At 52.8% G+C, this 19,891-nt stretch overlaps 1 protein-coding gene across 4 annotated transcripts in view; it reads right to left on the reverse strand.

The window, feature by feature from the left end:
• Positions 1-19,891, reverse strand: part of LOC116952129 (putative tyrosine carboxypeptidase MATCAP2) — a 39,086-nt gene that overhangs the window by 17,138 nt on the left and 2,057 nt on the right. For 2 of the 4 annotated variants that reach the window (XM_076074024.1, XM_076074022.1), the window contains exons 2-4: positions 8,736-9,610; positions 4,829-5,036; positions 4,019-4,227 (exon numbers count right to left, since the gene is read on the reverse strand). In XM_076074024.1, the coding sequence (XP_075930139.1) occupies positions 4,019-4,227; positions 4,829-5,036; positions 8,736-9,431 (1,113 nt within the window). In that variant the 5' untranslated portion in view covers positions 9,432-9,610. Of the gene's footprint in view, positions 1-4,018; positions 4,228-4,828; positions 5,037-8,735; positions 9,611-17,989; positions 18,195-19,891 lie in introns of all 4 variants that reach the window. The other 2 variants (XM_076074023.1, XM_076074025.1) reach the window with 2 other exon arrangements.

The following is a 19,891-nucleotide window of genomic DNA, read 5'->3' on the forward strand; positions in this document are numbered from 1 at the left end:
AGATGCCATATTTTCTGTCCGTCTGCTACAGCAGAGGTGTAGGGAATTCCAACAAGACCTACATCTATGCTTTATTGACCTGGTCAAGGCCTATGATACCATCAGTAGGCCTGGGCTCTGGGTCGTTCTTCGTGCTTTTGGAGTACCTGACCCTCTGCTCACGATCATTAAGGACCTTCATGATGGTGAGCGGGCCCGGGTAAAACTACGTGGCCGGGAGTCAGAGCCATTCCCTGTACACCTTGGGGTGCGACAGGGATGTCCTCTGGCTCCCACGTTATTTAACATCTATTTTGACCACGTAGTTCGTGAAGCCTTCAATAGCTGTACCGGGGGAATCTCCATATGGTACAGATATAATGGGAGGCTGATCGATGCCCGGGTGCGGTCAAGGGATGGCTCCCTATTGCTCAACCACGTTATGTATGCTGATGATTTGGTAATAGCTGCTCAGTCAGAGGAGGAGTTGGAGACGCTGCTGCTGAGACTGGAGTGTGCCACTAAGAGGTGGGGCCTTACCATCAGCCCCACCAAAACTAAGCACCTGCCTGGGTATTTTGTACCATCGGACACTCCACCCCCACAACTCCCAATCGGTGATGGGGCAGTTGTGGAGAGAGTGGAGAGTTTCCCATACCTGGGCAGTGTGCTTATGACTGGCTCCAGTTTAACAGCAGAGGTCTCACTCCGAATCAGTCGAGCGGCAATATCTTTTCATCGGTTGCGTAACGCTGTGTGGAAGCTACCTGGTCTGTCGCTCCGCACTAAGCTTCAGGTCTTCTCGGCCACGGTCATTCCCTCCCTTCTCTACGCTTGCGAAACGTGGACCCCCCTAATGGAACATCTTCGCCGGTTAGAAACATTTAGGCTGGCCTGCCTACGATCCATCCTGGGTTTAACCAGACTGGATTGTGTGAGTAGCTCACAAATCCTTGAAAGATCTGGGCAAGGTCCCATCGGTGAGCTCCTCCGGCAGGCAAGGCTGCGATGACTGGGTCATGTAGCCCGCATGCCCAGCCACCGCATGCCGAAACAGCTTTTGTTCGGCCGGATTGAGGGGGCTAAGCAGGCGTGGCACGGGCTAGAGAAGAGATGGAGTGATGTGGTACAGGAGGACGTGGAGCTGAGTGGACTTGCCGATGACTGGTACCAGCGGTGTCAAGATCGGCCTCTGTGGAGGAGGCTCGTGAAGGATGCTACTGGGCAGTTGGAGGTAGTCGCCCTCCAACAACAACGGAGGGCGGAGGAGCGACGCTCAGAACAACGAGCGGAGCGCCGGGTGGCTAAAGCACAGCAGGTTGGCACAGTAGGGGGCACAGGTGGTGCATCAGCCAGTCATCTCAGTCAGTCGACCCGTGGCACCTGGGTCTGCCCCGTGACCTCCTGCCAGCGGGCGTTCGACACCTCACGTGGCCTCAGGGTGCACATAGCCTGGCACAAGCGTCGTGGTGACGTCACCGCCACTTAGTGGCGAATGGCGGTTGTTGTTGTGTCTGTACGTACGTGTGTGTGTGTGCGTACATCCATGTGTGTGTGTCAGTCCATGTGTGTGTGCGTCTACGTGCGTGTGTGAGTCCATGTATGTTTGTGTGGGAGTCTATGTGTCAGTCGATGTTTGTATGCCAATGTGTCTATGTGTGACAGTCCATGTGTGTGTGTGCGTCGATATGTCTGTGTGTGTAAGTTCATATGTCTGTGTGTGTCAGTCTATGTATGTGTGAGTCCATGTGTATCTGTAAGTCGATGTGTGTGTGTGAGTTGATATGTCTGTGTAAGTCCATGTGAGTGTGTGTTAGTCGCTGTGTGTGCGTGGCTCCATGTTAATCAGTGTAAGTCCATTTCTTTGCATGACTGTAGGTCCATATGTGCGTGGTAGTCCATGTGTGTGCTTTATTGACATGCTCAAGGCCTATGATACCATCAGTAGGCCTGGGCTCAGGGTTGCTCTTCGTGCTTTCGGAGTCCCTGACCCTCTGCTCACGATCCTTAAGGACCTTCATGATGGTGAGCGGCCCCACGTCAAACTACGTGGCTTTGAGTCAGAGCCATTCCCTCTACACCTTGGGGTGCGACAGGGATGTCCTCTGCCTCCCACATTATTTTACATCTATTTCGACCGCGTACTTTGTAATGCCTTCAACAGCTGTACCGGAGGAATTTTCATCTGGTACAGATACAATGGGAGGCTGATCGCTGCCCGGGTGCGGTCAAGGGATGGCTCCCTATTGCTCAACCACGTTATGTATGCCGATGATCTGGTAATTAATGCTCACTCAGAAGAGGAGTTAGACGCGCTGCTGCTGAACCTGGAGCTTGCCACTAAGACGTGGGGCCTTACCATCAGCCCCACCAAAACTAAGCACCTGCCTGGGTATTTTGTACCATTGGACAATCCACCCCCACAACTCACAATTGCTGATGGGCCAGTTGTCGAGAGAGTGCAGAGTTTCCCATACCGGCCCAGTGTGCTCATGACCGGCTCCGGTTTAACACCAGAGGTCTCACTCCGAATCAGTCGAGCAGCATTATCTTTTCATCGGCTGCGTAACACTGTGTAGAAGCTACCTGGTCTCTCGCTCCGCACGAAGCTCCACTTCTTCTCGCCCACGGTCATTCCCTCCCTTCTCTACACTTGCGAAACTTGGACCCCCCTAATACAACATCTTCGCTGGTTACAAACATTTAGGCTGGCCTGCCTACGATCGATCCTGGATTTAACTAGGCTGGATTGTGTGATGAGTTCACAAATCCTTGAAAGATCTGGACAAAGTCCGATTGGTGACCTCCTACGCCAGGCAAGGCTGCGTTGGCTGGGACATGTAGCCCGCATGCCCAGCCAGAGCATGCCTAAACCCCTTTTGTTTCACCGGATCGAGGGGGCTAAACGGGCGCGGCACAAGGTAGAGAAGAGATGGAGTGATGTGGTGAAGGACGATGTGCAGCTGAGTGGACTTGTCAATGACTGGTACCAGCGGTGTCAAGATTGGCCTCTGTGGAGGAGCCTCGTGAAGGACGCTACTGGCCAGTTGGAGGCAGTCGCCCTCCAACAACAACGGAGGGCGGAGGAGCGATGCGCAGAACGAGCAGAGCGTTGGGTAGCTAAAGCAAGCAAGTTAGCACGGTACAGGGCACAGGTGGTGCATCAGTCAGTCATCTCAGTTGACCCATGGCACCTGGGTCTGCCCCGTGACCTCCTGCCAGCGGGCGTTCGACACTTCACGTGGCCTCAAGGTGCACATAGCCTGCCACAAGCGTCGTGGTGACTTCAACGCCACTTAGTGGCGAATGGCGGTTGTTGTTGTTGTTGAGTCTATTGTATGTATGTGCGAGTCGATATGTGTAAGTCTATGTGTGTGCGTGTGAGTCGATTTGTGTGTGTAACTACATGTGTGTCCCTAAAGTCCATGTCTGTGTGTGTGAGTCCATATGTGATTGCATGCGTGTAAGTCGATGGGTTTCTATGTGTGTGGATCCATGTCTGCGTGTAAGTCCATGTGTGTGTCTGCCTTTTTCGCCCGGGCACCCCCGGGTACTAACCGCGAGTAACCTTTAAATATAGCATACCCATAACTTTACCCCTCGCAATAATCCTCATCCTATCAATGACCATAAGACCCTAGCAACAACCCTAATCCGAAAACAAAACTTGGCAATAGCCCAAATCCTCATAGACCTTAATCTTAGAACTCTAAAACTGAATCCGAAACTCGTCCTAAAACAAACAGCACCTAACTCTAAAACAGGCCCTTACCTCGACCCTTAACGTAAACCCAAATACGAACACTAACCCTAGCACAAATCCTAACACAAGCGCTTGACCTTAACCATGAAACAAACCCTCAAACAGCTCTGACGGAAGCCCTCTGAGTATGCCAAACACTCTCGTGATGCCGCACAGTGCACCCCAACCTGCAGAAGGAAGCGGCGTGATGGCGCAGCGTCGCTAATGTTGCGAACTAAGTGAACGCAAATGTTGGACCTCTCGTGAACCCCCCCAGGAGCTACCCTTTGCCCCTACCTGCGGCAGGAAGCAGTGCGACGGCGTGGCATAGCGCGCAAGCAGCGCGGGATCAGCGGGGTTCGCATACTCGAAGCGCGGGTTGTATGCGAAGCCGGCGCGCACGAAGCGCCCGCGCTCGCGCTGCACATTGCGCGGTTTGATGGCGGCGAGAAGGCAGGGCGGGCGTGCCGACACACCACGGCAGGGCCCCACATCCAGTCCGCGCCCTGCTCCAGGGGGAACGTGGGGAGAGAGACGCCGAAGATGCGGCACTGGAGGTCATGGTCACAATGTTAACGCTCGTTGGTGCATTGCTTAGTTAACACACCATGCTATGAATCGAGCAACTTCGAGTTGGATTCATATCTGTTGAGTTTGGGAATGACCAACTGAAGAGGCGCAGATCCAATAGTGGAGAAACTGATAAGGGGGTAATATTTGAGAGAAGGGAACTGAGTTGATGGGGAAGATAACCCTGCCTGCAGGAGGGGCTATCCTCTAGTTAACCATAACTATGCAGCGTTAACATTATGGACAAGAACCCATGATATTTTTTGAAAAAATAGTTGGCCATGTATGCTGATGTCATGGTCCTACTTTGCCAAATAACTTGCAAATTACTTAACTGCCTAATACAAAAGAGCAGTCTCGCCCCCACGTGCAGGCTGGAGCTGCCGTTCACTTTGTGCCACACGAGAAACAGCTGCCACAGGTCCCTCTTTACTAGACTACTGCAGAGTACCTCGAGACATCCTGTATGGGAGACGTGGCAGAAATATTAAGTGGTGGTGGTGATGATGATGAGTGGTACGTGATGGGACAGCTCACAGCGCTGGAGGAGATGTGGAAGGTGCCGGAACTCATCCTGGGCTCCGTCTCCCGTGAGGTCGTGCTGCGTGCTGCCCACCGGCCTCTGGGCCAGGTCCAGGCTTCTCCCCGCCACGCGCAGGTCGCCCACCACGGGCCTTTCGCCTGCCACAGGTGACCCAACCACAGGCATACCCTCCATCCGGTCCGGCAGTGACCTGCTCGTCACCTGTAGCCATAAACATAGCAGAACAAAGGCAGGGATAGCGGTTCCCAAATTAGCCTAGCTTGATCGGCTCTGACAAGGTGAGACACCCACCGGCATAGAGGAGCTCTTGGAGATGCTTCATGACAAGCAAGTCCACTTTTCATCTGGAATCCTTAAGAGGGGAGTAGGAGGTGGTGGCGCAGACGGAATAGACCAGCCCGAGCAGAGCCGAGAGGGCAACGGCGTGAGGCCACGGTGGCGGCGTGGCCCATGGCCAGGGGTGCTCATCGGCGGTGATGTCATGGCTGAGACCCTCGGCTTCCTCACTGGCCTCAAGGGGTGGCCGCCATCGGCTTCACGAGCGGAATGATCATCCAGAAACGGAAGGAGCGGCTGGACCACCTCATTATAAAATCAGATTGGGGCTCTGCAAGCCTCTCCTCAGTGTGCCTGGTAAGGAGGTGATGTTGAATAATCCTTGCAAGGACCTTTCCTGGCACACTGAGGAGGAGGTGCCTGGTTAACTGTTACATGATGTGCTTTATCTTGGCTTAAAGCTCTCGTGACTGCAGGAATTCATACTCTTTGGGTCTATTAACGTTGGGAGAGAACCATCTGAGGACCCAATCAAAACCATCACCTTGCCATACATACAGTGAGGGAAAAAAGTATTTGATCCCCTGCTGATTTTGTCCGGTTGCCCACTGACAAAGAAATGATCAGTCTATAATTTTAATGGTAGGTTTATTTGAACAGTGAGAGACAGAATAACAACAAGAAAATCCAGAAAAACGCATGTCAAAAATGTTATAAATTGATTTGCATTTTAATGAGGGAAATAAGTATTTGACCCCCTCTCAATCAGAAAGATTTCTGGCTCCCAGGTGTCTTTTATACAGGTAACGAGCTGAGATTAGGAGCACACTCTTAAAGGGAGTGCTCCTAATCTCAGCTTGTTACCTGTATAAAAGACACGTGTCCACAGAAGCAATCAATCAATCAGATTCCAAACTCTCCACCATGGCCAAGGCCAAAGAGCTCTCCAAGGATGTCAGCGACAAGATTGTAGACCTACACAAGGCTGGAATGGGCTACAAGACCATTGCCAAGCAGCTTGGTGAGAAGGTGACAACAGTTGGTGCGATTATTTGTAAATGGAAGAAACACAAAATAACTGTCAATCTCCCTCGGCCTGGGGCTCCATGCAAGATCTCACCTCGTGGAGTTGCAATGATCATGAGAACGGTGAGGAATCAGCCCAGAACTACACGGGAGGATCTTGTCAATGATCTCAAGGCAGCTGGGACCATAGTCACCAAGAAAACAATTGGTAACACACTACGCCATGAAGGACTGAAATCCTGCAGCGCCCGCAAGGTCCCCCTGCTCAAGAAAGCACATATACATGCCCGTCTGAAGTTTGCCAATTAACATCTGAATGATTCAAAGGACAACTGGGTGAAAGTGTTGTGGTCAGATGAGACCAAAATGTAGCTCTTTGGCATCAACTCAACTCGCCGTGTTTGGAGGAGGAGGAATGCTGCCTATGACCCCAAGAACACCATCCCCACCGTCAAACATAGAGGTGGAAACATTATGCTTTGGGGGTGTTTTTCTGCTAAGGGGACAGGACAACTTCATCGCATCAAAGGGACGATGGACGGGGCCATGTACCGTCAAATCTTGGGTGAGAACCTCCTTCCCTCAGCCAGGGCATTGAAAATGGGTCGTGGATGGGTATTCCAGCATGACAATGACCCAAAACACACGGCCAAGGCAACAAAGGAGTGGAGGGAGCTGAAGGTTTGAGTTGCCAAACGTCAGCCTCGAAACCTTAATGACTTGGAGAAGATCTGCAAAGAAGAGTGGGACAAAATCCCTCCTGAGATGTGTGCAAACCTGGTGGCCAACTACAAGAAACGTCTGACCTCTGTGATTGCCAACAAGGGTTTTGCCACCAAGTACTGAGTCATGTTTTGCTGAGGGGTCAAATACTTATTTCCCTCATTAAAATGCAAATCAATTTATAACATTTTTGACATGCGTTTTTCTGGATTTTTGTTGTTGTTATTCTGTCTCTCAATGCTCAAATAAACCTACCATTAAAATTATAGACTGATCATTTCTTTGTCAGTGGGCAAACGTACAAAATCAGCAGGGGATCAAATACTTTTTTTCCTTCACTGTAGCAGGGGTCACCAAAAATATTTCCAAAATCTTAAACAAACACAAGATCCAGGTCCGATTCAATACAGTACACAAAATCCGTGATCTGATCCCTTCTGTGAAGGATGTGATCCCTGAGATGCAATACCCCGGTGTCTACAAACTAAGTTGTGTCTGCGGCAGTAGTTACATCGGGGAAACTCAGACCGTGTTCGTGAACACAAGGCTGATCTGAAACATGGTAGGACCAATACCTCGGCAGTGGATGATCATTGTTTTAACGCTGTGGGAACACACGAAATTAGTTTTTCCAAGACGAAGGTACTCTGCAAACCTTCTAGCTATCAACAAAGATTCGTTCATGAAGCTATCCAGACATATATAAACACAGACACAATTTCAACCGAGAAGATGGGTACAAACTGAGCAATCATTGGAAGGACGTTATTAACCAGTTTAAGTCATAACTGGCTCTGATGTTTCTATCCTACCTGCCAATGTTAGCAGTTATTTCCGACTCTCTGAGTTGCATTGACAGGCTGCATGTCTTACTAGCACAGTCACCGATGCTCCTATCCCTCGATGTGGCAGTGGCTCTCGTTTTTTCACAATACAATGGCTACCTTCACAGCCTCAGAATGCCCTCCGTTCTCACAATACATTTACATGCTAATCTCTCTCAATACAATGGCCACCCCCACAGCCTCAGGGCGCCCTCTGATCTTACATTGACATGCAAATACCATCTCTAACCCCGCCCACTTACCCTTGGGCTGCACCCATCTCAGGCCTATATAACATCCTGTTTCAGCTGCTATCTTACTGAATTTCTTCACCTGAAGACAATTGCTTGTGTTGCGATCGAAATGTCGTGATTTTTTTTTATTATTTTTCTATCTACGTGACTTTACCGAAAGACCCAAAGAGTATTATGTGCTTTCCCCCTTCTTAAAAAGGGGAACCACCAGGGTATCCTTCCAATCCTGCGGAGCCCCTCCTGTGGTCCAGATAATTGTACTCCTGTCATATTGGGCAGCTTGCACAAATTCACCACCTTCCCTCAGCAGTTCGCTTCGAGGTCATCTCTGCTGGCATTTTTCCTGGTCTCAGGCTCTGGATGGCTCTTTGTACTGCCTCAACAGATGGCACATCAGCCAGTCACTAACAGGAGGTGGCTACTTCCTCCAATATTTGAAGTACTGCAGCCCCAGCAGAGTCAACGCCACCATTTCCCATTATGTTATCCGGGCTGAAGGGTTTCCCTCACAGACATGCTCAGAAAACTTGCAGACTTGTCATTGGGGGTTGGAGTTCTTTCCCTTTGGAACAAGACTGCTACAGGGTGACTGTTGCAGGGTGCTTCTCCAAAGCACAGAATCACCAATATCTCCACGACGTTGATGATGGTGCTCATGATGATGAAGACTATGACAGATTGAAATTAATACTTAACCCTGAAATAAAACAAATTTAAATTGTGACTTTACAATCAAAAGTCGACACTGCTACCCCGGCAGAATTAAACCTCGCTCAGTAACACTCGGCAAAACGCACCAGGATGGCGGAGGTGGCGGCGGAGGTGGCGGCGGAGGTGGCGGCGGTGGTAGCTGTCGAGCGACTCTTTGCCTCCTCACGTGGGGAAGTGAGCGTCTGAACGGACGGCCGCCGCGAGACTTGTGCAGAGCCTGGCCTCGTCTTTCCTGGCCTCGTCTTTCCTGGGGCCGCCACCGAGCTCCCCTTGCTGGGGTGAGGCTGACGCTGTGCGGGGTAGAATCGTGAGAATGGCGGTGGCAGCGGTGGGGACGGTGTCGCGTCCACCGCCGCCACTGCTGTGAAGCTCCTCGCATTGTCGGTGCGCAGTGGGAACCGGTTTTGTGTCACCCCTTTCTGGCTTCGTGACACCTCTCCGTTTTGGGGACTGCTTTTAGTTTGTGCCACTTTACGTGAGGCCTGCTGAGTTTGTGACACGCAGTCATATTTTGATGCCCAGTGGTTGATCTGTAAAATGTGGTCTTTTTGTGAAGACTGAGCTTTTTGCGATGGCTTGCCATTATGTTGTGAAAGCTGGATAATTTTTGCCACCTGGTCTTTTTGTGACAATCGGCTGTTCTGCAACACTTGCTCAGTTCGTGCGATGCAGTCATGTATTAACAGCCGGTGGTTGATTTGTGACATCTGTTCGGGTTGCAGCTGCTGGTATTTTAGTGATGGCTTATTGTGAGTTTGTGGTACCTGGTCTCTTTGCAACATCTGACTATTCTGTGAGGCCCAGTTTATTTGGGAAGACCTACGGTCATATTGTTCTGGTTTGTCATAATTTTGTGGCAGCTGTTGGTTGTACTGAGACAGTCGGCAGCCAGCCTGCACTGCGACCGGAGCGGCCAGAGTGGTCTTCTTGGTGAGCTCTTGTCCCGGCCAGTAGAGTGATTCTATGGCGGCAATACCATAACAACACCAAAAAATATGTAACCAACAAAAGGCAGCTAAGTACAAGGTTTCAGGTCTCAAGAAAAAGCCACATCGATGACAGATTTGCAAACTCACTATTTTTGTAACTGCAGCCATTGAAACAACACAATATTTCAGTGATTTCATGCACAATGTTACTTACTTACATTAAAACACAGCACATGTTATTAAAATATCTGCCTATTTGGCACTACGGTTAAAGGGCTTGACTCACCATCAGTTCAAACCCTGGCCACAGGTCGACATAGCCCATCGTTTTTTCAGGGTCAATAAAATGAGCACCATGTGTTAAGTCAATATTGTTAGCACTATGGATAGCCTGGCCTCTGGCAAAGGACTGTGGAATTTCCACCACTGTCAAGGCATTGCTGGGTGAAGGCCTTACCATGCCGTTGCCGGTCATGGTGGGGGTGTTTGTCCATACTTCACTATGCTGGTGTGTGCGGGTTGGTAGAAGTAGGAGGGGAGGTCCAGGACAAATTCAGATATACCGGTAACTCGCCAATGATGTTAGTCATGGCCGGGAATGGAACTGTGTTCATAGTGCAGTGCAAGTACCACTGCACCACCACTCCGCCCCCAAGGTCAGGGGATAATGAACTTAGTACAAGGCTACTCGTTGACACAGATTGGCTTATTAATCCCTCGATGCCTTGGTGAGCCTTGTGTCGTATATCTTATTCAGCAGATTGACTGGATTGTTCACAACCTGCATCGCAACGGTTTTCTCTTGAAAGCGGCCATGTGATGTCAACCATTTGTAGGCATTATGTGCCAATGTTAACATCACAAACAGAAACTTTATTTACCCAAGAAAGCCTCAGTGAATGCTTTGTGTGGAATCCACGCTCAACAAAAAACACAGAACATGGAGAAAACCCCTGCAACACAAGGTGGTCACACTCAAAATCCAATGCAAACACAGGTTGTCAACAACCAACTTGCTGTACTGTCAACTGAATTGTAAAATACTGTACATGTTACTCAGTGTGTTCAAATTCCAGTCTGTAGACTACTTAGCTCATGATCAGGGTTGATACAAATAGTATTACAGCGATACCCCGCTTTATGTCGGGGATGCGTTCGTGAGGTGCGACGACGAATATCGAAACAACGTCAATCAAAGCGATTTACAGGGTAGGTGGAGGCAAAAGCTGAGAGGCGACGGATAGTGAGAAAGGACGGACGATGCTGTCAACGACGTGTGGATTGAGGCGACGTAATCTGGTTGTGGTGATAATAACGTGACAACATATTTGCAAAACGTAGTAAAAGGGAATGATGTAAATCGGGGTATGACTTTATTGTTGCGCTTTTTTAACCAGTAAAGCTTCACTGACTCTTATGGCACGTTTTGAGGGCGTCCGGCTGAGTTTTCACAATTGGGGACGATGTTGCTGCTGCATGTAACCCCAATTGAGTATTTTCCAGCTAACTTTTCAACATTGGGTTGTTTGGCCAAAACCAGTTACATTGTGTCTTCTTTCTGCTATGGGAATAAACCGGCAAACCCGGAGGAAATCCATGTAGAACAGGGGGAGAACATACTCACACAGTAAGGTGCTCAAGTTGGAAATCCAACCAAGTTGGGAATCTAACTACTGGACATCTGTGAAAAAGAGCTTTATAGCTCATCGGATTCCTCCAGTATAAATAAATATTCTGATTCTGCCTTTTGCTGTGAGGCACCAGTGTTACCACTGCACCATGCTTCCGCCCAACATGACTACCGCTTTTTGTGAAAAGTGATTGTCTCAAAGAAGACTGGCTCCCGTCAATCGGAACGTAGAATGCATTTATGGGGCGATAAGACCACCCCATTGCTCGTATGAGTGAGAAGACGCTGAGTTTCAGAATTCACATCCTGATCTTCTTGTTAGCACCAACCTGGGTCTCCCGTATACAGTGAGGGAAAAAAGTATTTGATCCCCTGCTGATTTTGTACGTTTGCCCACTGACAAAGAAATGATCGGTCTATCATTTTAATGGTAGGTTTATTTGAACAGTGAGAGACAGAATAACAACAAGAAAATCCAGACAAACGCATGTCAAAAATGTTATAAATTGATTTGCATTTTAATGAGGGAAATAAGTATTTGACCCACTCTCAATCAGAAAGATTTCTGGCTCCCTGGTGTCTTTTATACAGGTAACGAGCTGAGATTAGGAGCACACTCTTAAAGGGAGTGCTCCTAATCTCAGCTTGTTACCTGTATAAAAGACACCTGTCCACAGAAGCAATCAATCAATAAGATTCCAAACTCTCCACCATGGCCAAGACCAAAGAGCTCTCCAAGGATGTCAGGGACAAGATTGTAGACCACACACGGCTGGAATGGGCTACAAGACCATTGCCAAGCAGCATGGTGAGAAGGTGACAACAGCTGGTGCGATTATTCGCAAATGAAAGAAACACAAAAGAACTGTCAATCTCCCTCGGCCTGGGGCTCCATGGAAGATCTCACCTCGTGTAGCTACAATGATCATGAGAACGGTGAGGAATCAGCCCAGAACTACACGGGAGGATCTTGTCAATGATCTCAAGGCAGCTGGGACCATAGTCACCAAGAAAACAATTGGTAACACACTACGCCATGAAGGACTGAAATCCTGCAGCGCCCGCAAGGTGCCCCTGCTCAAGAAAGCAAATATACATGCCCATCTGAAGTTTGCCAATAAACATCTGAATGATTCAGAGGACAACTGGGTGAACGTTTTGTGGTCAGATGAGAACAAAATGAAGCTCTTTGGCATCAACTCAACTCACTGTGTTTGGAGGAGGAGGAATGCTGCCTATGACCCCAAGAACACCATCCCCACCGTCAAACATGGAGGTGGAAACATTATGCTTTGGGGGTATTTTTCTGCTAAGGGACGATGGATGGGGCCATGTACCATCAAATCTTGGGTGAGAACCTCCTTCCTTCAGCCAGGGCATTGAAAATGGGTCATGGATGGGTATTCCAGCATGACAATGACCCAAAACACATGGCCAAGGCAACAAAGGAGTGGCTCAAGAAGAAGCACATTAAGGGCCTGGAGTGGCCTAGCCAGTCTCCAGACCCTAATCCCATAGAAAATCTGTGGAGGGAGCTGAAGGTTCGAGTTGCCAAACGTCAGCCTCGAAACCTTAATGACTTGGAGAAGATCTGCAAAGAGGAGTGGGACAAAATCCCTCCTGAGATGTCTGCAAACCTGGTGGCCAACTACAAGAAACGTCTGACCTCTGTTATTGCCAACAAGGGTTTTGCCACCAAGTACTAAGTCATGTTTTGCAGAGGGGTCAAATACTTATTTCCCTCATTAAAATGCAAATCAATTTATAACATTTTTGACAAGCGTTTTTCTGGATTTTTTTGTTGTTATTCTGTCTCTCACTGTTCAAATAAACCTAGCATTAAAATTATAGACTGATCATTTCTTCGTCAGTGGGCAAACGTACAAAATCAGCAGGGGATCAAATACTTTTTTCCCTCACTGTAGAACACAGTCGAGTCTCAATGTCTGATACCTGGTAAAATAGAAGACGTAAATCACTAGAACTCGCCTTGTTAACAAAGGACATGAATGACAATCGCTAACAGATATAACGGTTGTGAAGGAGCTCTCCCCTAGTTCGACAAAGCTCAAGGGGCTAAGAAAAGGGCATTAATCACAAGCGATACTAAATCGCATGGGGCTCTTGCGAACAGTTTTAAATAAAGTTCACCAATTAGATTAATCTCAATGGGTTATCTCTTAGTTAAAGCTTGTTAAAGCCGGGCGGTAGATTACATAAATATATGTATGTTGAACTTATTTTGCACCATACGCAGCCAACCATGCTAATAGGAGGTACGGATGGATGTTGTGAAACTCAGAATTAGAATATGTATTGATCCTGGAGAAGTCCAATGAGTTATGAAGATCTTTTTCACAGTTGAACCTTGTGGAGGTACCCCGGGGTACCATAGTATCCCGGCTCTCGCATAATGCCCGTGATGCAGTCATCTTTAGTCTGTTGATGGTCGGCGATGTGGCAATCGACTCATCTTGACGAGCTGTACACGATGCACCACTACGGTGCGTACGAGCGTTCAGGGTTTCAGCGCAATCGTCCTCACTGCGTGTCGACATCACAGAATAGCACCGATTTCGAATTGATTGTTACCCCAGTCGCGGAGTGAAGTTCACCCCTGGAAAAAAAGTGTCCCAGAAGTAAAATATTTAATTTCCTCGGCCATTTTTTATTTTTTAAGACCCCGGGGTACCGCTATAAGGATCAGTTGTCCAGTCTGGGCGGGTTAGAAAGTTACAACAATTAAAAACACGATCGTAGTGCAAATTATAGGAAAGCAAAGCAAATGACAAAAAATAAATACGCAACAAAGTGTAGGGGTGTCAGGGGAAGGATTCCCACCAATAGGAGGGTTAGTGGGACGGTGACAAGAGAATGGGGAGGGGTAATCGAGAAGATATAAGGGGAGAACTGGCGGGAAGAGGGGGCCTTTGGCGGGAACGAGATTGAGATGGCTGGAGACAGGTGTGGATGGGGAAAGAGGAATCAAGGACGACCCCCTGTAACCCTTGTGTCGGCTCTCCTTTACATCTGGTGGCAGCGGTGGAATTCACAATGGCTACGAGGAAGAATCTCCGCGGAAGGGAGCCAACAGAAGAGGGAGCAGAGGCCGGGGATCCTCCACATCCAGAGCAACAAGGGGGCCCGCTACCAGGAGTAGCAGCAGGGGTCCCGGACCCCATGGAGGACCCCATGGAGGCATGGCCCGCGTGGAGAGGGCACTCCAGGAGCTACTGGGGGGCCCGCCGGCACCGGGACCCCAACTCCCACACGTACCATGGGAGGAGGGGCCACGGGACCTGGAGGCCGACCAGCCAGCCGGGCGGGAGCCGCAAACAGCCCCGTCACGCCAGCCGTCGCCGCCGCTCCCGCCAAAACCGCCAGAGCTAAACACCCAACACGGGGAGCAGGTGGCAGGACGGGCGCGCCGGCTGGGGGCCGTCGAGAAATTTGTGGCCGAAGGAGGGGATTGGTAGGCCTTTGTCCGCCGATTCGAGGCTGCCTTCCACGCTCTCGAGCGGTCAGACGAAGAGGCACTACGAGCGTTGCCATATGTTCTGAACGACGATGCGCTCGCCTCTTACACCTCCCTTCCCTCACACAGCAAGACCACACTACAGGCGGCCTACGAGGCGTTGGGGAAGATCTACTGCCCAGCTGAGGGCGCCTTTAGACGGTTCCAGGACCGTCAGCGGGGCGCTAGAGAGTCCCCTTTAGCCTACAGGGGTGCACTGCTCGTGTTGGCGAGGAAGGCTTTCCCTCGCCTGGCTGAATAAGCGCTCGAGAATCTCGTGGCCGAGCAGCTCATCGCCTACGCTTGCCGCGCCGGCGTTGTGATGCTGGTGGTGACGCCGGAGAAACGCACCTCGCTGTGGGCCGCCCGGATCCTACAAGCCCATGAACAGGTGATGGGCCGGGCGCTACCCATGGGCCAGGTGGCTAGCGTGGCGGGGGGGAGCAGCCGGGCCGTTACCGTGGTGCTACTGGGACCAGCGCCGCCAACCGCCGAACCTGCACCGTCGCTGCAGGATGCCGATGTGGCAGCTGGGAGCGGACCTCCAGCGTCTGAGCCGGAGCCATCGCTGCGGGAGGTCTACGCGGCGATCCGGGGGCTGGCGGAGCAGAGAGACCAGGGGCGCGACCAGCCGCCGCGCCGCTGGCAGCCGCCTCTACAATACTGCGCCGAGCCACCCCGACAGAACGCCCCATGGGTCTGCCACCATTGTGGTCGAGAGGGCCACATGGCGAGGGGGTGCCGCATGGAGCCAGGGGCAGCCAACGCCACCTGGAACCCGCCAGGACCGAACCCCGACAGGCACCAGGCGAGTGACGCCGGCCCACCGGAAATACACACGGCCGATGCCGCGACCTCACCGGGGACTTCCTCGGGGTGGGCGCCGTCGGTGTCGGGCCCAGGGCTCCACCGTTCTGGTCAGGGGAAGGGGACCACGCCGGGGCAAGCGCCGGGGCTCACGCCGGGGCTCGTGCCAGGGGCCGGGGCTCACGCTAGGGCTCGCGCCAGGGCAGGGGACCGCGCCGGAGCTCGCGCCGAGGCCAGGGCTCGCGCCGGGGCTCACGCCGGGGCCGGGGCTCACGCCGGGGCCGGGGCTCGCGCCGGGGCTCACGCCGGGGCTCGCGCTGGGGTCGGGGACAGCGCCGGGGCAAACGCCGGGGCCGGGGACCGTGCCGGGGCTCACAACGGGGCCGGGGACCGCGCCGGGGCTTACGCCGGGGCCTGCGACTGAGTCGCGGCCGGAAGTGGCGTCACGGGCGGACGTGACGTCGCGACCGGAAGTGGCGTCACGGCCGGAAGTGGCGTCGCGGACGTGACGTCGCGGCCGGACGTGATGTCGCGGCCGGGAGTGGCATCGCAGCCGGGGGTGACGTCGCGACCGCGGGTGACGTCACTATTTACCGGCGACGTCGGCGAGTCACCAGGAGCAATGGCCCTGGGGCTTAGACAGCACACACAATTGCCGGTGCATTGCCGGTGCGCCGTGGAGCAGTTTCACGCACCGCCTCACCCTCGGAATGCGGCGGAGGGAGACAGCACCAGGGGGGCCGCACCATAAAGGGGGCCCATGCCCCCGCGACAAAGGGGGAGGGGAGAAGGGGTGGGCTTACGGGAAAGGGGGGGGGCTGCCCCACACCACCAGGGGGGCCCATCCTATGTCACAAAGGGGGGGAAATTCGCACCACATGGGGAGCCAAGCCCGCACCCCAGGAGGGAGCCCACACCACGTATCAAGGGCGCATTCACCCTGCTGCAACACACTCAAAAGGGGGGAACCCCATCTTCAGCCCATCCACATCCATCCCCCGTCATCTCACCATGCACCGCAGGATAGTGAGCCGCCGCCTGGTCAGTGGACCGTTCGACCTGCAGCACCGCATCAACACGGGAGACGCCGCACCCCTGCGCCAAAACACATATAGAATGAGCCCAATGGAAAAAGGGCACATTCAACAAGCGGTGCAGGAGATGCTGCGGGCCGACATAATTTCTCCATCCTCAAGTCCCTGGGGGGCACCGGTGGTCCTAGTCAAGAAGTCAGACGGGTCACTGAGATTCTGTGTGGACTTCCGACGCCTCAATGCCGTCACGCTTGACGACGCATATCCCCTACCACGTATCGACGACTCACTTGACGCCCTGGCAGGAGCAAACTTTTTCAGTACGCTGGATTTATTGTCTGGGTTCTGGCAGGTCCCACTAGACGTGGACTCCCGGCCTCAAACAGCGTTCCGGACACCACAGGGCCTGTTCGATTTCAACTGCCTGCCTATGGGCCTCAAGACTGCACCGGCAACTTTCCAATGCTTAATGGAGTTGGCCTTAGCAGGCCTCCAATGGGAAACATGCCTCATCTACCTGGATGACGTCATTGTCTTCAGCCGATCATTCGAGGAACACATCGACCTATTACGTCAGGTATTCCTGCAGTTCCGGAACACGAACTTGAAGCTCAAGCTGTCGAAGTGCCACCTTATGCAGTGGTCGGTACGCTACTTGGGCCACGTCGTCAGTGAGTCTGGAGTGGCTACAGACCCGGAAAAGACGGCCTGCGTGAGGGCCTGGGCTGTTCCCACAACGGTTCCAGAGGTACGCAGGTTTGTGGGTTTCGTGTCCTACTACCGCCAGTTTGTACCCAACTTCGCAACCATTGCAAAGCCCTTACACGTGTTGACGGCGAAGAACCAGAGGTTTCATTGGGGCCCTCTGGAGGAGGAGGCATTCCAGCAGCTGCGCTCCCGTCTGACAGATGCACCACTGTTGGCCTCCCTTTATCCTGGACATGGACGCCAGCGATGTGGGCATCGGCAGTGTCTTGTCGCAAGTCCAGCAGGGTCGGGAGGTGGTTATCGCCTACGGTAGTCGCGTGCTTTCATTAGCGGAGCAGCGCTACTGCCTCACACGTAGGGAACTCCTGGCAGTCGTTCACTTCGTGCAGCAATTTCGACCCTACCTGTATGGTCGCAAATTTACGGTCTGCATTGACCACGCGGCTTTGCAGTATTCGCTCCGCATCGACCAGCCTTCAGGCAAGCTGGCCAGCTGGATAGAGCGCCTGCAGGAGTACAGGTACCAAGTATTGCATCGCAAGGGGACCAGACACGCCAACGCATTGTCCCGGCTGGCGCTGCAGGGCCCTTGTGCATGCACCACAGGCGTGGCACGCTGCAAAGAGGCGAGGCCGGCGGGAACGGTCATCGCTCCCGTACACACGGCAGAGGGCACGCAGGGTGAGGTCTAGCTGACCGACCACGACCCGGGGCTAACCTTGGACGATTGGAGACGTCTACAGCTGGAGGAAGCCCCCCAGCGAGCGCTACGCGCCTCAGCAGAGGCAGGGCGGGAGGAGTATGTCGTATGGGAGGACCTCCTCATGCGGTGGGACCAGGCAGGACGCCGGCGATGCCTGGTGGTTCCGGAGTCGCTGCATCGACAATTGGTCATGGACGTACACTGCCGCCAGCTGCTGCACCTGGCGGGGCGGAAGACACTGTGCACATTACAGGGTCGGAACTTTTGGCCAGGCATGACCGCTGACGTGCGCCGATGGGTCGCTACCTGTGTCGAATGCGCGCGGCGGAAATCACCACCCCGGGGAAGCCGGGCGCCCCTACAGCCCATCACGGTGACCAGGGTCAACGAATTGGTTGCGCTGGACATCCTGGGACCACTGCCAGTCACGCCACAAGGAAATAAATACCTGTTGGTTGGTGTCGAGTACTGCAAGAGGTGGCCGATGGCGTGGGCCCTCCCAGACCAAACGGCACAGACCATCACCGATGCCTTCATGGGGGGCTATGTCCTTGCTAAGGGGGCACCGGAGCGGTTGCTCACGGGTCAGGGCAGGAATTTTTCCTCTCAGCGATTGAAGGACGTTTGCTCTATCTTGGGCACTAAAAAGGTCCAAACATCTCCGTATCATCCCCAGACCGATGGGATGGTGGAGCGGCTTAACCGCACCATAGCGGCCATGCTGTCCCAAGTGGTGGACGAAAATCACTCCGACTGGGACCTCCACATTCCATCGGTCTTAGCAGTGTACAGGGTGGCCCCGCACGCGGCAACGGGGTTCTCGCCGTTTTTCCTGATGTACGGACGGGATCCTGTTCCGCCTATTGAGGTGCAGCTGACGGACATTCCCGCAAGAGCCGACACATGGCCCAAGGCAATAAAGGCCTCCCTCATTTATTTGAGAGAGGCCCGCCAGGCAGCCGAGGCCGCATCGGTGAATAGCCTACAGACCAATGTACGGATACGGGAGAGGACAGTGACAGCCAAGCCCTTTAAAGTCGGGGATCAGGCATGGCTACACTGTCCTCAGGTGCCAGTTGGCCTCTCACCAAAGCTGCACCGACCCTGGAAAAGGCCGGTCAAGGTCATTAAAGCACTCTGACCGCAGTGCGTCCAGGTCCAACTGGGTAAGCGACGATGGTTTGTACACCCCACCATCGTCACCGCCATCGTCACCGCCATCATCATCACCCCTACCCGGGCCAAGGTCGCCGGGCAACACTCGCCGACCGGCAGGGGGTTCGGTGCCGTGTGTTCCCTTGTCACCTACAGCGCCCCATGTGAGGCCTGACGGAGAGGCGGCACGACCGGGGGTCGCGGGGGCTGGAGAGATAGCAGCACCAGACAAGGCAACACCGGCGCCACCGAACCGGGGACCGCGACGAGAGGGCCTTCGAAGGAGGGGGCCGTCGCGGTCATCTGCTGCCTGTGGATGCTCGGGCTGTTACGAGACTCTGGCTGGAGACCCGGGCAGACCGTTCAATTTATTTTGTTACGTTGTATTGAATTGTATAGTTGTGGGGGGTTAAGGACGGTCGTCACTGTCAGTGGGGGGAGGCTCATGGGGAGACTTAAATGGTCCATGGCGTAGACAGAACCGAGGATGTTTTTTTTTTCTCCGGGGGGGGTGATGTAGGGGTGTCAGGGGAAGTATTCCCACCAATAGGTGGGTTAGTGGGACAATGACAAGAGAAGGGGCAGGGGTAATCGAGGAGATATAAGGGGAGAACTGGCGGGAAGAGGGGGCCTTTGGCGGGAACGATATTGAGACGGCTGGAGACAGGTGTGGATGAGGGAAGAGGAATAAAGGACGAATCCCCTGCAACCCTTGTGTCGGCTCTGCTTTACAAAAGTATACACGTTCTAATTGCATACGTA

The sequence above is a fragment of the Petromyzon marinus genome, chromosome 45, assembly GCF_048934315.1.
Source record: "Petromyzon marinus isolate PM22_M1 ecotype Great Lakes invasive population chromosome 45, UKy_Petmar_22M1.pri1.0, whole genome shotgun sequence".
Classification (NCBI taxonomy): domain Eukaryota; kingdom Metazoa; phylum Chordata; class Hyperoartia; order Petromyzontiformes; family Petromyzontidae; genus Petromyzon; species Petromyzon marinus.